General features: G+C 39.6%; 1 protein-coding gene, 1 long non-coding RNA gene and 1 other non-coding gene across 5 annotated transcripts in view; 2 read left to right on the plus strand and 1 right to left on the minus strand.

Annotated features, from left to right (window-relative positions):
- The window catches only part of LOC138748306 (uncharacterized), a 31,883-nt gene extending 20,881 nt beyond the window's left edge, over positions 1–11,002 (minus strand). Inside the window, exons 1-4 of one of the 3 annotated variants that reach the window (XR_011347925.1) lie at positions 10,805–11,002; positions 10,277–10,410; positions 8,536–8,675; positions 2,951–3,747 (exon numbers count right to left, since the gene is read on the minus strand). This is a non-coding gene — a long non-coding RNA (uncharacterized lncRNA). Of the gene's footprint in view, positions 1–2,950; positions 3,748–8,535; positions 8,676–9,946; positions 10,411–10,804 lie in introns of those variants that run through there. The other 2 variants (XR_011347926.1, XR_011347924.1) reach the window with 2 other exon arrangements.
- trnap-agg (transfer RNA proline (anticodon AGG)) lies at positions 6,333–6,422 on the plus strand. Its single transcript is given in 2 exon segments — positions 6,333–6,368; positions 6,387–6,422. It is a non-coding gene; the product is annotated as a tRNA-Pro (tRNA).
- Positions 11,003–11,054: 52 nt separating the features above from the next.
- Positions 11,055–18,977, plus strand: part of tnpo3 (transportin 3) — a 50,534-nt gene continuing 42,611 nt past the window's right edge. Inside the window, exon 1 of the mRNA XM_069908242.1 lies at positions 11,055–11,421. Within this exon, the coding sequence (XP_069764343.1) occupies positions 11,302–11,421 (120 nt within the window). The 5' untranslated portion in view covers positions 11,055–11,301. The remainder of the gene's footprint in view (positions 11,422–18,977) is intronic.

The following is an 18,977-nucleotide window of genomic DNA, read 5'->3' on the forward strand; positions in this document are numbered from 1 at the left end:
AGAAAGAAAAAATAGATATAGCATTTGTGCAGGAAACACATCCAATTGAAGTGGAACATAACAAATTAAAGAGACTGGGTAGGACATGTAATGGCAGCATCCTATCATTCAAAAGCTTGAGGTGTAGCCACATTAGTTAACAAAAATGTACCAATCAAAATAGAGGAGGAAATAATAGATCCAGCAGGGAGGTATGTAATGATAAAGTGTCAGATATACTCAGAATTATGGAATTTGCTCAATATATAAGCACCATCAGGAAAAGAGGTCAAAAGTTTATGCAAGATATTTTTTGAAGATTGTAGACACACAAGGAAATATATTGATAGGAGGTGATTTTAACCTTAATTTGGATCCAATGTTGGATAAAACTGGACAAAAGACAAGCAAAAAGAAGCAAAAAGTAGCCAAATTTATGGTTAGATCAATGCAGGAAATGAAACTTACAGATATGTGGAAGAGGCAACACCCAAGAGAGAAGGAATATTTATATTATTCAAGTATGCATAAAACATACTCAAGGATTGATATGTTTTTTGTTGTTGGCCCATATTCAAGGGAGAGTTAGGTAAACTGAGTATAAAGCTAGACTACTATCAGATCATTCACCCCTGTCATCCCACCAAGAACATATAGATGGAGGTTAAACTCCATGCTACTTAAAAGGCAGGAATTTAGAGAGTTTATTGAATGTCAAATTAAAACATATTTTGAAATAAACACAGATTAAGTGAAAAGCAAATTTATATTATGGGATGCAATGAAAGCCTTCATTAGAGGACAGATTATATGTAATGTAACTAAGATGAAAAAGGATTACAATCGGGAAATAGAGCAGTTGGAAAGGGAAATAGTAAGTACAGAAAAAGAACTAGTAAAAAGGGATTATATAACAAAAAAGAGAGAAGTGGCAGACAAAAAAAAATACAAATATTTCAAACCTATAAGGTGGAGAAGAACATAATGAAAACAAAGCAAAAGTATTACGAACTGGGAGAAAAAACACATAAAATATTAGCCTGGCAACTTAAAACAGAACAAGCTAAAAGAACTGTATTGGCATCAAGGAAAAAAGACAAACAAATTACATATAACCCAACAGAGATTAATAAAAACTTTAAGGAATTTTATGAATAATTATACCAAACTGAGAATGAGGAGAAAGATGATAAAATAGAGGAGTTTTTAGCTAAAATTGAACTGCCGAAATTGCAAGAAGAGGAACAAAACAAATTAATAAAACCATTTGAAATAGACGAAGTACAGGATATATTAAAAAAAACTGCCGAACAATAAAACACCAGGAGAGGATGGATTTCCAATAGAATTTTATAAAACATTTAAAGAGTTATTAATTCCTCCTCTCCTGGAAGTAATGAACCAGGTAGAAGAAACACAAAACTTGCCAGATTCATGTAAGACAGCAAAAATTACAGTAATACCAAAGACAGGGAAGGATCCATTAACACCAGCATCATATAGACCAATATCTCTATTTAACTCAGATTATAAAATAATAGCAAAATTATTAGCAAACAAATTGGCCAATTGTGTAGCAAAAATAGTAAAATAAGATCTAACTGGATTTATTAAGAAAAGGTGAACAGCAGATAATGTCTGTAAACTTATTAATCTAATTCATGCAGTTCAAGAAAATAAGAAACCAACAGTGGCTGTGGCTTTACATGAAGAAAAAGCCTTTGACAGAGTAGAGTGGAACTACTTATTTAAAGTATTACAGAAGTTCAATCTATCAGAAAAATATATTAATTGGATTAAAGCATTGTATGATGGACTGTTGGCGAAGGTAGCAGTAAATGGATATGTATCAAACCAATTTAAATTAAGTAGGTCATCTAGACAGGGATGTCCATTATCCCCCTCATTGTTCGCCTTAGCAATAGAACCTTTGGGAGAACTGATAAGAATAGAAAAAAAGTAAAAAGGGTAAAAATAAAGGAGAAGGAGTATAAAATCAACTTAATTGCAGATGACATAATAGTATACCTAACAGAACCAGAGATATCAATAAAAGAATTACATAAGAAATTGAAGGAATATGGAGAAATATCAGGCTACAAGATCAATGCAAATAAAAGTGAAGTGATGCCAATGAGTAATGCGGATTATACAGAATTTGAAAAAGAATCACCATTTAAATGGCAAGCACAAGCAATCCGATACCTAGGGATCAGGTTACATCATAACTTAAGCCACTTGTACAAACTAAATTATCAGCCACTAATAAAGAAATTGCAGGAAGATTTAGAACATTGGAAAGAATTACCGCAAACATTGATAGGGAGGGTAAACTATTAAAATGAACGTGTTCCCAAGGATACAATACTTATTTCAAACGTTACCAATTCCCTTAACAGAAAAATTCTTTAATGAACTAAGGAGAATAATAAGGAAATTCTTGTGGAAAGGGAGGAAACCGAGGGTAGCGTTAGATAAATTAACAGGGAGGTATTACCAAGGTGGTTTGCAGTTACCAAACTTTAGAAATTATTGTAGAGCCGCACAATTAAGGTATTTATCAGATTTTTACCAGACAAGGGAAAAACCAGACTGGACTAAGATAGAACTAGATAAAATAAGGGAGAAGGTACCGGAACATATACATTATAAGTGGGATGAAAAGATGGTGCAATATAAAAGCTCACCAGTATTGCATCACTTACTTAATATATGGAAGAAGATCCACTTAGAAAGGAAAAAAACGAATTTCCAAATACCAAAATTATTATTGACGCAAAATTCATTAATCCCTTTTACAATAGATAACCCTTCGTTTAGAGAATGGGAGAGAAAAGGAATCAAAAGAATAGAAAATTGTTTTTTTTGGGAAATAATTTATTAACATTTGAACAGTACAAATATGGAATAACTCATGGTACAATGTTTGTATATCATTAACTGAAATCTTATTTAAAGGATAAATTGGGAAATAGATTAAGATTACCAGAAGGAAGCAGCTTTGAATATGTGATTACAGGCACAATGATAATTAAAAGATTTATAATGAATATGTACATAAAGTTGCAAGATAAGGAAAATGATGAAATAAAATATAAACCTAAACAAAAGTGGGAAAAGGATTTAAACATAAAGATCTAAAATGAAGCATGGGAAAAGTTATGTTCTGGAACTATGAAGAATATAATAAACACAAGGTTACGCATAATACAGTATAATTGGTTCTCTTTGGCTTGGCTTCGCGGACGAAGATTTATGGAGGGGGTAAAAAGTCCACGTCAGCTGCAGGCTCGTTTGTGGCTGACAAGTCCGATGCGGGACAGGCAGACACGATTGCAGCGGTTGCAGGGGAAAATTGGTTGGTTGGGGTTGGGTGTTGGGTTTTTCCTCCTTTGCCTTTTGTCAGTGAGGTAGGCTCTGCGGTCTTCTTCAAAGGAGGTTGCTGCCCGCCAAACTGTGAGGCGCCAAGATGCACGGTTTGAGGTGTTATCAGCCCACTGGCGGTGGTCAATGTGGCAGGCACCAAGAGATTTCTTTAGGCAGTCCTTGTACCTTTTCTTTGGTGCCCCTCTGTCACGGTGGCCAGTGGAGAGCTCGCCATATAACACGATCTTGGGAAGGCGATGGTCCTCCATTCTGGAGACGTGACCCATCCAGCGCAGCTGGATCTTCAGCAGCGTGGACTCGATGCTGTCGGTTACACAGGGTATATATCACTCCTCAAAAATTAAAAGAATGGGTTCCAACATTATCAGATAGATGTTTTCGCTGTAAGAAGGAAATGGAAACAACAATACATGCAATTTGGGCATGTACGAAAGTGAATACTTTTTGGGAAGAACTAAATCAGATATTAAATAAAATCACAAAAAATAACATACCAAAAAATCCAGAGATCTTTCTTTTAAGTAACATAAGAAGTAAAGAATTAGGCCTCAAATTGAATAAAACGCAAAAAAAAAGATTTATTATAATTTAACACCTAATTCCTTTCCATTTGGAATTCCTGGTCACACTATGTGCAAGTCTCTGAAGTGAATTGAAGCCCACAACCAAACAGGATTAGGCTGGGGCTGCAATACTCTCCACAGTCAAATATCTTAAATTGCATCTTGCAGAGGAAGATGATCAACCTTGACAGCATTTTCAGGTCAGAAGATGGAAGAGAGGATATAAAAAGGGTATGCTATCTAAATGGAACAAATAATATCAGTAAGAAATCATTCAAAAATGTTAAAATTTCTTCCAGGAAATGTAAAATAAACAGCTTAACAGGGATTTGAACTCAGTATATCCTGAACTTTAGAATTACATATACCCCACTAAGTGAAAGCCATACCCCTAAGCCAGCAAATCAATGTGCATTAAAAAGTGAGGATTTTTAATGTATCTTTCAGAACTGCCAAGTCTTTGCTGTTTTACAGTGGATAAAGGGGCTGGAGGCTCAGATTACAAAGACATCCCTCCAAAGAAGCAGACATATGTTTCTCATCAGCTGGCCAAAATATATTACAGACACATAAAGTAGGAAAGATAAAATGTTTACTTGAAATGAGTTGGCTGATCAGAACTAAGATATGACATAATGGGATCTGAGACGAGACAAAAAAAAATTTCTTCATCAAACAGCATTAATTGGAGTGTTGGTGGGGGGGGGGGGGTTGCACAAGGAGCTACTGACACAACTCAGGTTGAGCAGCAACATTGAGGGCAGGAGGAGGAATCACTGACATCAATTGAGAGAAACGGAATTGCTGACATTTTGAGTTTCATCAAAACTGCTCACAATCCAGAGGGATAGCCAGTAATAAGGAGGAGAGAGGTGAGAAAGGGGTTAGTGGGGAATTGGTGAACCAGGGAGGGGTGAAGGACAATGGATGGATTGGGAGGAATGGAGTTAGGAGCCAGAGGCAGGTGATTAGTGATTGGTTTGTGCCAGAGGGGGGTGGGAGAGGAGATGATTGTGAAAGTGGAGGCAGCTGATGGAGGATAATAATTGGCAACCAGTGATGGGGTCTGATACATATGGAGGGTGATATAATAGTAGTTATGGGAGACATCAGGGACAGATGGACCAGAAGGGGGTTTGCAGTGAGTCTCACCCTGGCAGTGAAGAAGGCTGAGGATGGACAGGTAGCTGTGTGAATTGGAAAGAGAGTTGAACTGGGTCTTTGGGATGGCTATTGTGTACCATGGTCAAGTTGTGATCTTGGTCTTGCTGATGTAGAGAAAGCCACGCCAGGTGTATGGAATGGAGAAGGGAGTTTTGGTCCCTGGATGGCCGCGAGGGAAGAGGTGTCAGAACATATGCTGCACCTCCTGTGGTTGCAGGGGAAAGTATCAGGGGTGATGGAGAGAGAGTAGAAAGGCATGAATGGACAAGGGATTCATGGAGGCAGTAGTCTCTAAGGAAGTGAAGAGGGGCAGGGAGGGCTACACATGGCTAATGATGGAATTTCTTTGCACCTGGCGGAAATAATGAAAGATGTGTTGGATGCAGTGGCTAGTGAGGAGAAAGGCAATATTTTGGTGATATTTGATACATGGGTTCATAAAAAAATAGTTGCATTCAAATACGGTAATTGGATAAATCAACAAAGATTCCTGTTCCTGACTGCTATCAGCTATCCCTGCTGCGGTGCACATGTACAGACTTCAGGTGAGTGGACATAAAGGTTGTGAGTGGAGTATTCTGTAGTCATAAAACATCAAGCTTTGAAAATGATTGTCAGCTGTGGTTCAGCAGGCAATACTTCATATGTAACACAGATGTGAAAGCTTGCAGAATCACACAGCTATTCTCTACAGGATGAAAAGATAGTAACACATACCAGTAATTATTTAATGCTATATAAAGCATGGAAACACAAAACTAGCTTAAACAATTTCACAAACACACTGTATAAATATGTAGAAATAGAGCTGTTCTGAACTCTACAAATGCACAGAAATGTTGCAGTCCTGACCTATAAATATGTTCTGCGCTGTATAAATAAATCCAAATCTATGTAGCACTGGATAAATACAATAATCCTGTATTTGAGAAGTACTTGGAGGTATATGGCTTCCCTGCATTATAAAAATGTACAGAAACACATAGCCGTTGCTCTGCACAAATATTCAATTCGTGAGTCATCCTGCATCTTGTGCAGCAAAGCAACTGGATCATTGTGTTTCAGGTTTGGGTCTGGAATAGACCATGTTTCTTGGCAATGTAGCAAGCCTAATGCTAAATGGAAAGTGTGGTTCTGTAACTTGAGATTCTCCCTTGAAAACTGTTTGCACACACAAAAAAAAACCCACATAAATATATTGGTTCTTAGGAAGAAATTGTAGTTGAGTATGTCTAGAAGGGCTCGTTGGTCTAGGGGCATGATTCTCGCTTAGGGATCTTTCAAATCATAACATGCGAGAGGTCCCGGGTTCAAATCCCGGACGAGCCCTGTATTTTTCATTCTCTCAATGGATAAACAAATTATAATAATTCTGGCTGTTATAGTTTTGTTTTACAAGTTTCTATTCTGTATAATTTTTTGATGACTGCCCCACATTTGTATCATAATTTACACTATGTTCCTATACACAATCTGCTGGAGGAACTCAGCTAGTTGAGCAACTTCAGTAGGAGAAAAAGAATGTTTAAATGGATTAGAGAAGCCAGTGTAAAGATTACAGGGCAGGAGGGGTGGGACTGGAATCCCATAAACAAGGTGGATGATTCGGAGCAGCCAAAGGGAGATAGAGGCAAGAAGAAAAGGAGAGAAAGATGTCAAACAAGATGGAGTGGGTAATTAGAAGTCATAGATTGTCAGTGCCAGAATCTGATCAAGATAACAGAACCATATGGGGTTAGGAAGTGGAGAGTGTAGAGGGGAGATGGGGTGCAGGTGGATGGAAGTAAAGAGGAAGGTGAGAATGAGTAGGGGACTGGGTGGGAAAGGGGACAAAAAGATTAGGGAAGGGGAAGAGCAGGTGGGTAGCGGCAGCTGTGTCTGATGGTGAGACAGTCTATTGTGGTCAATAGGGCCTTCTGCATTTCCTCCATCTCTCAAAGTTCTGCTCTCACTCCCCCCTCCAAACAGAACAACAATCAGGCTCCTCTTGTCCTCAACTTTCACCCAACCAGCCTCTTCATTCAGCACATCACATCTTCCCCTATCCATCCATTTCAGTCTTCTGTAGGGTTCACTTTCTCTGTGATTCCCTTATCCACTCATCCCTCCCCATCCACCTCACCATTATCTCTGACATTTGCTCCCACAGCTCCAGGAAGTGTAATTCTTGTACTTCCTCCTTCACCACCAATCAGTCTCTGAAATAGTCCTCCCACGGGAGGTGAAGATTCACATGCACTTCCTCTATCCTCACCGATGCTCCCAAAGTAGACTCCAAATGCAAACGTGGGGACTTTCCACAGAGCATCCACACTCTGTCCGCAATGGGTATTCTGACCTCCCAATTGCATTCCATTTTAACTCCCCTTCCTATTCCCACATCGACCTGTATGTCCTGGGCCTTCTCCACCACCAGAGTGAGGCTCAATGTAAACTCATCTCGTATTCTACCTGGTCAGTCTACTGCTCAGTGTTATGAACATAGAATATTTTAATTTCAGGCAATAAGTACCTTCTCTCTTTTTTCAGTACTCCTGCACCTCACCTTCCACCCTTTTACGTCCCCTTTCCCAGCCACCCCCACCCATTATCATCTTCCCTTCTCTTTGGTTCCAAACCAGATCTGGTTGAAATGTTTTTGGTATGTTTTATGCAAATTCAGCCTAAGCCATGTGAGCTTTCTTAAGATAATTCAGTGAACCTTTGGAGATTTAGACGTATGACATAAGCTGTAATTCTCTTGGGAACTCTCTTAATTCTCAATCAGAAAGCCTAGAGTCCATATTTGACAATAGAGATTGTGCAACATAATCCAATCTGACACTCCAGTTGAATGCTGTACTGTATTTTGGCTAAGATATTAAACCAAGATCCAATAGAGTTGAAGTAAAATTTCCCATGTCTCATTCAAGTTATTTCCATAATGTCTTGGTCAACATTTATTCCTCAAACATCATCACTGAGAAAGATGACCTGATTGCTTTACAGGTGCTCCTCAACTTATGATGGGGTTGCATTCCAGTAAACCCATCATAAATTGGACCCATTGTAAGTAGGGGAGCACCTGCCTATGTATTGATGTTTGTGAGAACTAGCTTTGGGTAGGTGATTTGGTTCATGTATTATAATAATCATATTTTATTCAGTTGCAAAACATAGTGGGAAGTCTTCAAAGCTGCTATAGTCATACAAGTTGTTTATTTATTTCTAAATACTTGTTACAAGTTGATTTAAATGCAACCACTGATGGGGGAAGAAGGTGAATGTGATTTGCTACTACCTTCTGAGGGTAGTAGCAAATCTCCTTTGGGATATTTTATAACATTCCAAAGCTAAAAAAACGAATAATCTCAGAAACATTAGAGTTCAATTATGCACATCAGATCCCATAACAACAAGATTACTGTTTTGATAAGGTTGGTTGGAGAGAATAAATGTTTACCTGATACTTGGGAGGACTTCTCTGCTTTTTGTAAACATGGATCCAAGTCTTCTTTCACCAAACTGTAGAATATGTAGCTTACATGATTTTGCACTGGCATTCAATAGTTCAAGAGAAATGTATTTTTCTCTAAACTCAGCCTGCATTGGAACATAACAGATAAATTCCAATCTATGAGGAAATTTGAAATGAAGGTAAAATGCACAAGCACAAAATATCCTCATGGTGTCAATCTGAGTGGTGCATAGAAATTCACCCAATAAGTTCCTTTTGACAAATACTGTGACCTGGCCAACTGGTTTCAACCAGTTATACTACCAATGAATTTTACTAATTAGATTGTAGACGGGGCAAGACACTTATGCATCCAACCTACATAGTGGCATCTTTCTGAAAACCTAGACTGCAGGAGTGGCATGTTGCACATTGTAAATAAATGAAATTAATAATTTCAGCACTAATGGTCAGTGAAAGAAACAACTGTGTGGCTCAGTGACAACTTGCACACCTGATATGCAATCTTCTGCAGCTTTCTAAATGAGATAGACATGTTATTAATTAAACAATGCTCTTTCCTTCAATGTAACTAAATGTTTGAAGGCTAGATGTATCAAAAGGAAAGGCCTTTTATTCCCCTATTTATTGATGTAATTAACAAAAATAATTGTTGTACTTGTTCATCGCCAAGATGTGTTTTCACAAATCTCATGTCTTATCTATATAACCATATAACAATTACAGAACAGAAACAGGCCAATTTGGCCTTTCTAGTCCATGCCGGACACCTTCTCCCACCTTGTCCCGTTAACCTGCACCCAGCCGATAATGCTCCACACCTCTCTCATCCATATAGTTATCCAACTTTTCCTTAAATATTAAAATCGAGTCTGCACCTACCACTTTGGCTAGAAGCTCATTCCACACTTCCACCACCCTCTGAATGAAGAAATTCCCCCTCATGTTTCCCTGTACTTTCCCCCCTTCAATCTCAATCCATGTCCTGTTGGAATCTCCCCCAATCTCAATAGAAAAAGCCTATTTACATTTACTCTATCTGTCCCTCTCATAATTTTAAATGTCTATATCAAATCACCCCTCTATCTTCTACGCTCCAGGGAATAAAGTCCTAGCCTGGTTAACCTTTCCCTGTAACTCAAACCCTGAAACCCAGGCAATTCTTCTCTCGCCAAGAAACATTTTAATTTTGACTTTTTTTTAAAGGGTGTGGGTTGTGTACTTTCAAACTCCACTATAATTTTATAAAGCGATGCTTCTTGCCCTCCTATCATAAGGGGTTACAAGACTTTAAGCTTATAACTATTGTTGTTTAACTATGATGCTTGCCTATTATGCTACTATATTGTCCTGTCTAGTATTCCAAATTGCAATATTTTTCATCAAATAACAAGTATTTAATAATACATTTCAGATTTATTGTCAGAGTTCATCCATGACATCACCAACAACCTTAAGATTCATTTTCTGGTGGGCGAGGCAGAATGACCACTTATTGGTAAAATGCACAAGCACAAAATAGCCTCATGGTTCATGTATACTGTCCGAGAGGTGTATAGAAATTCACCAAATAAGTTCCTTTTGGGTAAGCAAATAAAGAAATGTAAATAAACTGACTGTACAATACAGAGAGAAAAAAATCAAAGGGCAAAAGTAAGAGTCCTTAAAGGAGTCCCCGATTGAGTTTGTTGTTGAAACCTATCATGGACACTCAGCATCTTCTTACTTGTCAGGAAGGAGCAACGTCGACTGTAGTTCCTGAGAAGACTGAAGCAAGCAAGGCTACCATTACGTCAACCTTCTATAGGAACTCCATTCATTGAGAGTGTCCTGGCTGGCTGCACCAGTGTGGTGTGGTTGCTGTAGAGAAATTGATCAGAGGTCAATACACAGGACCATAAGAATGGTCCCCCCCCCCCCCCACCACCAAACGATGTCATCTCCCGAGATCATGGCGCACAAAGTCATGGAGGACCCCCTCTACTCTGCTCGCAGCAACTTTCAACGACTCCTGTCAGGAAAGAGATACAGGAGGAGTATCAGAGCCAGCACCAACAGGAACAGTTTCTTCCCACCGGCAGTGAGAACGCTGAACGACCAAAGGAACTAACTGATCATCCGAGACCCTCATGCTCGTGAAACTATTTATGAATTCTCATGTCTTGTTTGTCTTGATGTGGGTCATGACTGGTTGAATGTCTGTGAGCTGTTGGGTGGGGCTGGTCTTGTACCATCCGATGACAATAGACTTGACCTGAGTGGGGGGGGTCTGATGGTGGAGGGCGAGCAGCTGTTCCTGGACCTGGCGCTGCGAGTCTTGTGGCGTCTCTACCTCTTTGCCGAGGTTACACGATAGGCCGAGAATCGTGAAACGGGCCACACTTGGCCCGGTTTGGCGGCGCACGCGCAGGATCTCGCCGCCGCGCCTCGAGGGAGGGGGAGGGGGAGGGGGAGGGGGGATGAGCCTTTCCGAGTCCGTGCTCGCCCTCTCTCTTCCCCCCAGACACTTCCTGTCTGCACGCACAGCCCGGTGTTCCAATCGGAGCGCTTGTGGTGTGAGGCCGAGTTCCGGTGTGGGCTCAATGGCGGCTCGGAGACACTCCGAGGCGATTTTAAATTAAATAACTGGATTTGACATCGAGTCTCAGCCCCTGGAAGAAACCAAGCGGTTCGCTGCTGGGGGATCGAGCGGTTCCCGATCGCCACCGCGTTCGTGCTGCAGCTCGAGTGGGGCCTCGGGCCCAAGGCGCCATGGCCGTGGACAGGCCCTCGCTCACTGTCGTTTACCAGGCCGTCAAAGCGCTTTACCACGACCCGGATCCGGCCGGCAAGGAGCGAGCTTCCGTGTGGCTCGGCGAGTTCCAGCGATCGGTAAGGGGACTGAACGCAGCCCTCGGGCCCGGTTTCATCTTGGGGCTGGGAGACCGGCGGAGGCGGAAATAAACACCGCACTGGGGATCAGGGCTCACCAGAGAGCAAGCTCCACAACTTCCATTTAAAGTCAGAGATTGGAGACCACACACAAAAAAATACAGCCTTTGGTGGTTCAGTCTGTGAGATTCCCCTTTGATATTGCCTTCAGGCCCTTGTTTGCTATTAACATCGGAAAAAAATCTGCATCAATAGTTTTATAATTCACCTTCTTAAAATGTTATGCATTTAGTCTGAGAGTTTGGTTAAATCGAGTAGAAAAATGCTGTTGGTACTCGAGAAACTCGGAAACGTTCTGCTTAAAACATTCCAAAGTTGCACAAATAGTGGCCGAAAAGGTCAAAAATAATCAAACGAGGATTGAGAGAAGTGGAGTTAAGAGAAGTGGCCATTTTAAGAACTTAATATTTGGTGTGCTCGTAAACCAGGTCAAAATTGGGTTAGGATAATATAGTTACATCGAGGGTGATAAACCCCGTCATCATTCTCAGATTCGGCTGGAAATATTAATTCATTTTCTCATTGCTGTTTCACCTGCAAAGTACTGTAATTTCATTATTTTCTGATGGATATTGTGTGTTCCACCCCGCTGTGGGATAATCAAAAATAAGCAATTTTAAGATGCACACAAAATAAATTTGAATTTAAATATTTTAAGATGAATGATTTTAAAATAAATTAAATGGGTTACAAATTTATTTATCTCCACAAAAGATGCTTCAATTGGTTATAAAATGTGGGTGGAGGAAGGAGTAAATTTGAAGTCCAAACCATTGAGCTCTCCATTGTAGTAATAGACAATGTGTGACAGGAGGTGAAAGTAAGTTATATTAGTAAATGTAGTCAAATCAAAGAAATATGTTTTTAAAAATTGAAATTAAAATACCTTCGTGTGAAGTTTTTGTAACAAAATAGAATAACTAATGTTGTAATTAGAATTAAATGTATTTGATATAATAAGTTTTATAAAGGTGAGGTTTTACCAAGAAATCCACCTGATCATTGGGAAAACATGAAAATACGAAACAGTACTTGAGGTCAAAATTGAACCAGGGTCTAAACTTGGACATAGCTTTGCCAAGAAGTAGTTGATGAAAATAACAAACATTGGTATGATAATGTAGGATGAATGCAAACAATAATTCATTGTTCTCAATGAGTACAGTATATACAGTAAAACTGCTGGTATCTGGTACCTATAGGGATTGGTATATGCTAGATATGCAAATTTTCCAGTTGCTTGAGACTGCGTGTTGCGTGATTGGTGAACTAACGGCGAAGTGCACCAATTTTGCACTACTTCCATCTGTTTACTTACTTATTTTCTGTGATTTAAAAAAAAATTCCAATTGCTTGAATTCTGGATAACAGTTTTACTGTATCTCTAGTTAGAAATAAAGTTTTGTTACCAAAACCCAGCAGCAATAGAAATTCACCAAGACAAATGGTTACTTAAACAAAAGTTTCTTTTAATTTTCTTTAAACATAAACAGGATCAAACTTTAACTTATTTCTGTTAACTTACTTAACCCGCTTCTAATTGTGTTTGCAATGAGTATGTGTTCAGGAAAGTTCTTTGCTTTAATAGTTCAATCATTCACTTCTCCAAGTTCTTATAATGTGCACAGAATTTAATATTTATGAATTTTCACCAGGTACTGGTGCTTAAAGGTAAACTGTTACTGCTTAGGAAGGCTCTTATTGGTTTCAGAGATATTTGTTGCTCGTTGGACACACAAACTGATTTCCTCCAATCAGTCACTTCAGTGTGTTGCCAAAGAAACTTACCCCATCATGGGTTTTCCCAATGATAACCTCTTTTTCCAGGTCATCACAGAGTTCCTCTTATTTCCCTTATTTCAGTAGAAACACTCTGGCCAGCCATTTTCTCTTGTAAGGACTACAAGGGTTTTCAATAGGCTGAACTTAGAACTCACAACCCATCTTCAAAATGGGGTTTTCAACAAGCCTGCCAGCTTGTCATGTTGCAGCAAAAGCTACTGCCGAACTGACTTTTCTTTTTCTCTCTCTAAGAGAAGAATCCTGTTTTCTGTCCTCTCTCTCTGCTTGTAAAAACCAGAATCCCTCCCAAGGCTCCAAATCCAATCCTTGAAAGATATTTATCAGCACTTAAGCCCAGGCTTTGTTCCATTAGCACCTATTTCTGAGGTGCCTTCCATAGCAGTTCCGTTGACTTTTGCAAAGCCATTGGTGTCTGAATGTCGAGCTTCACCAAAGCTCTTGCATTTTAAATGAGATGTGGTGTAAGTATCTGTTTTTGAAGTGACCGACACTAAATCCCCCCCACAATCTATCTCTTTTAAAAACATATTTATATATAATATAATCTGCAATACTTCCATGAACACAATGATCTATCTGGTGTTGAATAAAGAAAAGAATAGTACTGAATTGAAAGAGAAGTTCAACATTGAACAACAATTCACAGAAAAGAAAAACCAAAAAATTGGAAAGGAAGAAATTAGTCATTGTAAATTAACATGAAACATTATAAAACTGTAGTAAGAACTTCTGCAATTATTGAGAAGCGAGAATAGATGTGGACTCCTTAGATGCTGAGAAAGGAGAAATTATAATGGGGAATAAGGAAATAAATGAGACGGTGAACTTGTGCTTTCATAGTAGTAATCCAGAATTGGTAGGAAGCAAGAATCTAACAATGAACTCAATAATAAGAAATAATTTAAAAAATCAGATGTTGCTGGCAATTTCCCTATTCGCCTATATCCTTGCAAAAAAGGCAACAGAGAGATAATAGGTATGTTTGAATTAATCTTTCACATTTTTCATATTCTGTTAAGATACAAGTGTATTAGCCAGTAGACAAAACTATTGGGAGAAGTTGGGAAACTGCAAGCCATTTATCCAGATGATAATTAACAAATAAAATAATGCAGGTTGAGGGTCAAGAATCTGGTTGGGTGTGCCAGAACAATCTTGGTCTCAACATCACCTTGTTGATTTTAGGAAGTAGAGGCTGAGGGACCATGAACCTGTCTCTACTAATGGGGCAGAAGTGGAGACCGGTAGTATACTTAAGTACATGGGAGTCAATAATTCAGGAGACCTCTCCTGGAGCCATCACCTTGAGGCAACAGTGAAAAAGACCCATCAATGTCTCTGCTTACTAAGAAGACTGAAGAGTGATAGGATATCTCCTGAAGAGATGATTGTGGACTTCAGGAGGAAATCAAGGAAACACGAACCAGTCATCATCGAGGGAGAGTGTCAAGAACTTCAAATTCTTGGGTGTCAGCATCTCCAAGGATCTGTTGTGGAGCTGTACTTTGTGAGGAGTTTGAGGAGATTTGGTACGTGTTGTTCGGGTTTCTGCGGGTCCCACAGGTTAAGACCAAAGTGCAGGTACAAAGCACACGTTTATTTCAGGGATGGAATTGAGACAACAGGGTTGATATGTCAAGCAAATTTCTACAAGTACACAATATGTAGGGGGTAAATATACATTTTCGGATGACGAGGGGGAAACCGATAGAAACTGGGGAAGTTACAAGAGCATACACATTCAACAATCAGTTTAGGTAATATTACGTGCCCCCACCCCTTGACCGGTACGGACACGGCTCTGCCACCTAGCCTCAAGACTCCCCCCAACCCATTGTGGAAGGTGTTACTTGCGTGTCATGAGGAATCCAAAGAGGTAGAATAAAGGGGCACATGGTCTTTTATAGTTCTGGGGGAAAAGCTGGGGGGCCAATCGTAAGTGTCAGTGTGGACCCCGTTGGTTGCTGTGGCCAATGGCTTGAAGCCAAGTGCAGGGGCTCAGCAGGGGTGAACTGAGGTGATGCACTTGAGCCAATTGGGTGGTCAGGGCTGAGTCTGGGCAGGCTACCTGGACTGCACCTGATGGCTTGGGATAAGTCTTTGACCTTGACTGGCAGGTAGTGTGTCCTCCGAACAGGAGCGCAGCAACGCCATTCGGCGGTGGACGCTGCCTCTCCATTACAGTATGGTACTGAAGAGTCTCGAGAACTTCAACAGGTGTACCTTGGAGAGCATTCAGGCTGTTTGCATCACTGTCTGGCACAGAGGGGCCAACTCACAGGACAAGAAAAAACTCCAGACGGTTATTATCTTGGCCTGCAACATCATGGGCCCCAATCTTCACTCCATTGAGGACATCTACAAGAAGCGGTGTCTTAAAAAAGCAACCTCTATCCTCAATGATTCCACTACCCAGGCCATGCCCTCTTCACTCTGCTGTCATCAGAAAAAAGGTACAGGAGCCTGAACATGAGCACTCAGCTGCGAAGGGACAGCTTCTTCCCCTCTGCCATCAGATTCCTAAATGGACAATGAACCGTAGACACTGCCTTACTGTGACTTCTTTTTCTTGCACTATTTTTATTTATTTTGTAAGATGGTTTTATATAAATGTTTGCATTGTGATGGTGCCGTAAAACAACAAATTTTGTGACATGTTCATTACAATGAGTTCTGATTCTAGATGACATTGAATTCTCTATCAAACCTCCATAGTTGTACCTCGGAGTGTAGGAATTTCAATGCATAAGTACATTATACAATGTGAATGATTATATCAATTGAAACCATTTTAAAGATTACTTTGAAAAATTTCATTTAAGCAGAACCATTGTTGTTTTATGATAGATTGTCTTAGACTGGCCATGATTTTTTTTATTGAGAATCAAAATAACCTTAAGGGAGGATAAGGGATTTTCCAAAGCATTAGGTATTATGAAAGATTGCTTACGAGACTAGGTTTTTCATAGGAATGGATAGAGGATTAGAGTACAGAAAGAAAGAACGAATTAAGATGTTATTCTGTTATAAGTGGACTGCCATATATGGCAATTACCTGATTGAATGTACTGTCTATTGCAGCCATTCTCAACAGGGGGCAGGGCAGGGGGGTGGGGGGGGGAGCACAGCAGGGGGTGGGGGGAGCACAGCAGGGGGTGGGGAGCACAGCATGGGGTGGGGGCACAGACTGAAATCATAAAATATTTTTGTTTTTTTTGTGTAGTCAGTTGGAGAGAAGAATGGAAGAAACCAACTTAACTTGGCTGCTTCACAGAGATGGGGCCCATTAGCATTGAGCAGTGTACTAAGGGAGCCATAATCAAAAAAAGGTTGAGAATGACATGTCTAAGTGGCTTAATGATAACTTGCTAGAAAGTAAAGCTCTCAGGAAAATGGAGGATATTACAAAGGGATAAATGTACATAAGAGAAGAAGCTACTGGTGAAATAGAAGATTTTTCATTTTGGTTGGAAGAAATTTTGGAATTTCCAAAATATTGGAAGAATATTTTCACTGATGAACTGTTAAATGTTACAGGGAGTTGGATATCTTTGTACATAAAAGGCTAAAGTTAATGTGCAAATCCAGTAAATGTAGTGTTAGTCTTCATTACAGGAGAATTAGGATACAAGGGTAAACAGGTCTTACTCTATTGGTCCTGGGGTTTGGTAAAGCTGTGACAAGAGTACTGTGTGGAGTTTTAATCCTTGTCTTAGCAGTGGTGCTCACCCTTTTATTTCTCACTGTATGCCACCTTAAGTAATCCCTTACTAACCACAGAGCACTGTGGCATCCTATACCATAGGTGCTCTGTGGTTAGTAAGGGATTACTTAAGGTGAGTGGGGAAAAAAAGGTTGAGAACACTGTACTAAGGGAAAAAACTTTTCCCATATGAAGTTGTTGTTGATTATTTCTGGAATGGCTTGTCCAGAGGATGTCTGGTGATTCTATAGGAGTTTGGAACGAGAGAACATTTTATTTAAATATTTAATATAAAAAAAATAGCTTGAGGGTGTGTGAACACTGAAAAGCTGAATTTCATAACTAGAAAATCTAAAATGAGGGGATCATATACTCGATAAGGAATCACCCAGGAAATAGAAATTGTACATGGTGGAAATCTGAAAAAATAAATGAAAACATGCTGAAAATGTTAAGCAGCATCTTGGAAATAGAAACAGAGTTGAATGTTTTAGTTTGAAGACAATTAATCAGAACTGAGAAGAAGAGAAAGCAAGTTGGTATCAAGTTGCAGAGAGGATGAGGGAGGGATGGCTTGGGCAAAGAAAATATGTCAAAGGGGAAGCCAGAGTTGCCCTGGGGGTAAGCAATTGACCGATTAATGAGGGCATTAGAGAGTGTGTACATGGGCAAGAATGTAATAATTGCAAAACGTACACTATTACGAGCTCCCATTTCATTTAGTGTGAGTATCATTTCAAGGGCTAGTACAGGCTGCAACCATTCACAGCTTTGGAGAGACTGGGTAGCATCAGCTCTACAGGCTGTATGGAAATTTTCTATTTTGGAGAGGAGAAAGGACATTTTCCAAGGACACAGGTGGTGAGAGAGTCCTGTGTGTGGAGCACTTTATTGACCAGTGGCCAAATCATCAAACACTGAGCAGGAATGACTCTATGATAATGGACAGTTCAGCTGATTCTCCTTGTCAAGGGAATTATTTGAACCCCACTGTGACCAAGGAAAAGGTCTCTTTGATTGATTGACCCATACTTGGGTTTTGGAAACATCATGGAAGTCATGTGTTTCATTTCCCTACGCAAGGAAAAGGGGAGTTGAGGCAACCGTTTGTATGAAAGGATACTTCTCTGGAAGAAACTTGATGAGGGATTCATGAGTTTTTGGCAGTCCGGTGATTCAGCCTCTCCCATCTCCTTTGAGATTACTCTGTGCATCAGTTTAAAAGTCTGCGTTTTGACAGTGGATCTCGCACGCACGCATATAGTTGGTGAATTTCCATTGCTGCTGGTCTGCAATGTAACAATACTTTCAGGACATGCTCAACTGTTTAAATTTTGCTAATGGAGAGAGAAAAACAGAGTTATTAAACATGGATAACAACATATTAAAGATTGAAAAGCCTTAATGCCATTAAATGTTCAGCCCATGGGGCTGTAAGTACAGGTACAAGAAAGTGACCAGCAACTTTGTGTTCAAATCTTTGAGTATGATGAGTAAAAGGAGATGTACAAATAGATATTCTCACAATGCCTGGACAATCTTGAATATCATTTGCTGTAGACATTAAATCCACATCAATGCAACATTTGCTATATGTCATGATATGTACCAGAAGATGGTGTGCAATTATCTTGTGGTTTCTGTGAATGTTCAGCTTTGCAAAAACTATCTACAGATCCAGATATGCAAATTTTCTGGTTGCCTGAGACTCACTCTTACAATGGCTAACTAATACACCTGCATTAAGAATTAACAGTTTAAAAGACTGTTTAAAAAAAAGTAGCATTATAGTTCTTAATTTTGTAAAGTTCACTTTAATCAGGTAATTTCTGTAATTTACAAAACGTAAATTTGAACCCCAGTTGCTGCCACTGTAACAGCATTGTGCTAACTATGCCATCGTCATAATTATCTTCCTTCCCCCAAGTTTACAGATAAAGCCTTACTAAATAATGTACTAATAAAGTCTCTTACTCGGCAGGGATAGGGA

This window comes from Narcine bancroftii, chromosome 13 (genome assembly GCF_036971445.1).
Source record: "Narcine bancroftii isolate sNarBan1 chromosome 13, sNarBan1.hap1, whole genome shotgun sequence".
NCBI classification, from domain to species: Eukaryota; Metazoa; Chordata; class Chondrichthyes; order Torpediniformes; family Narcinidae; genus Narcine; species Narcine bancroftii.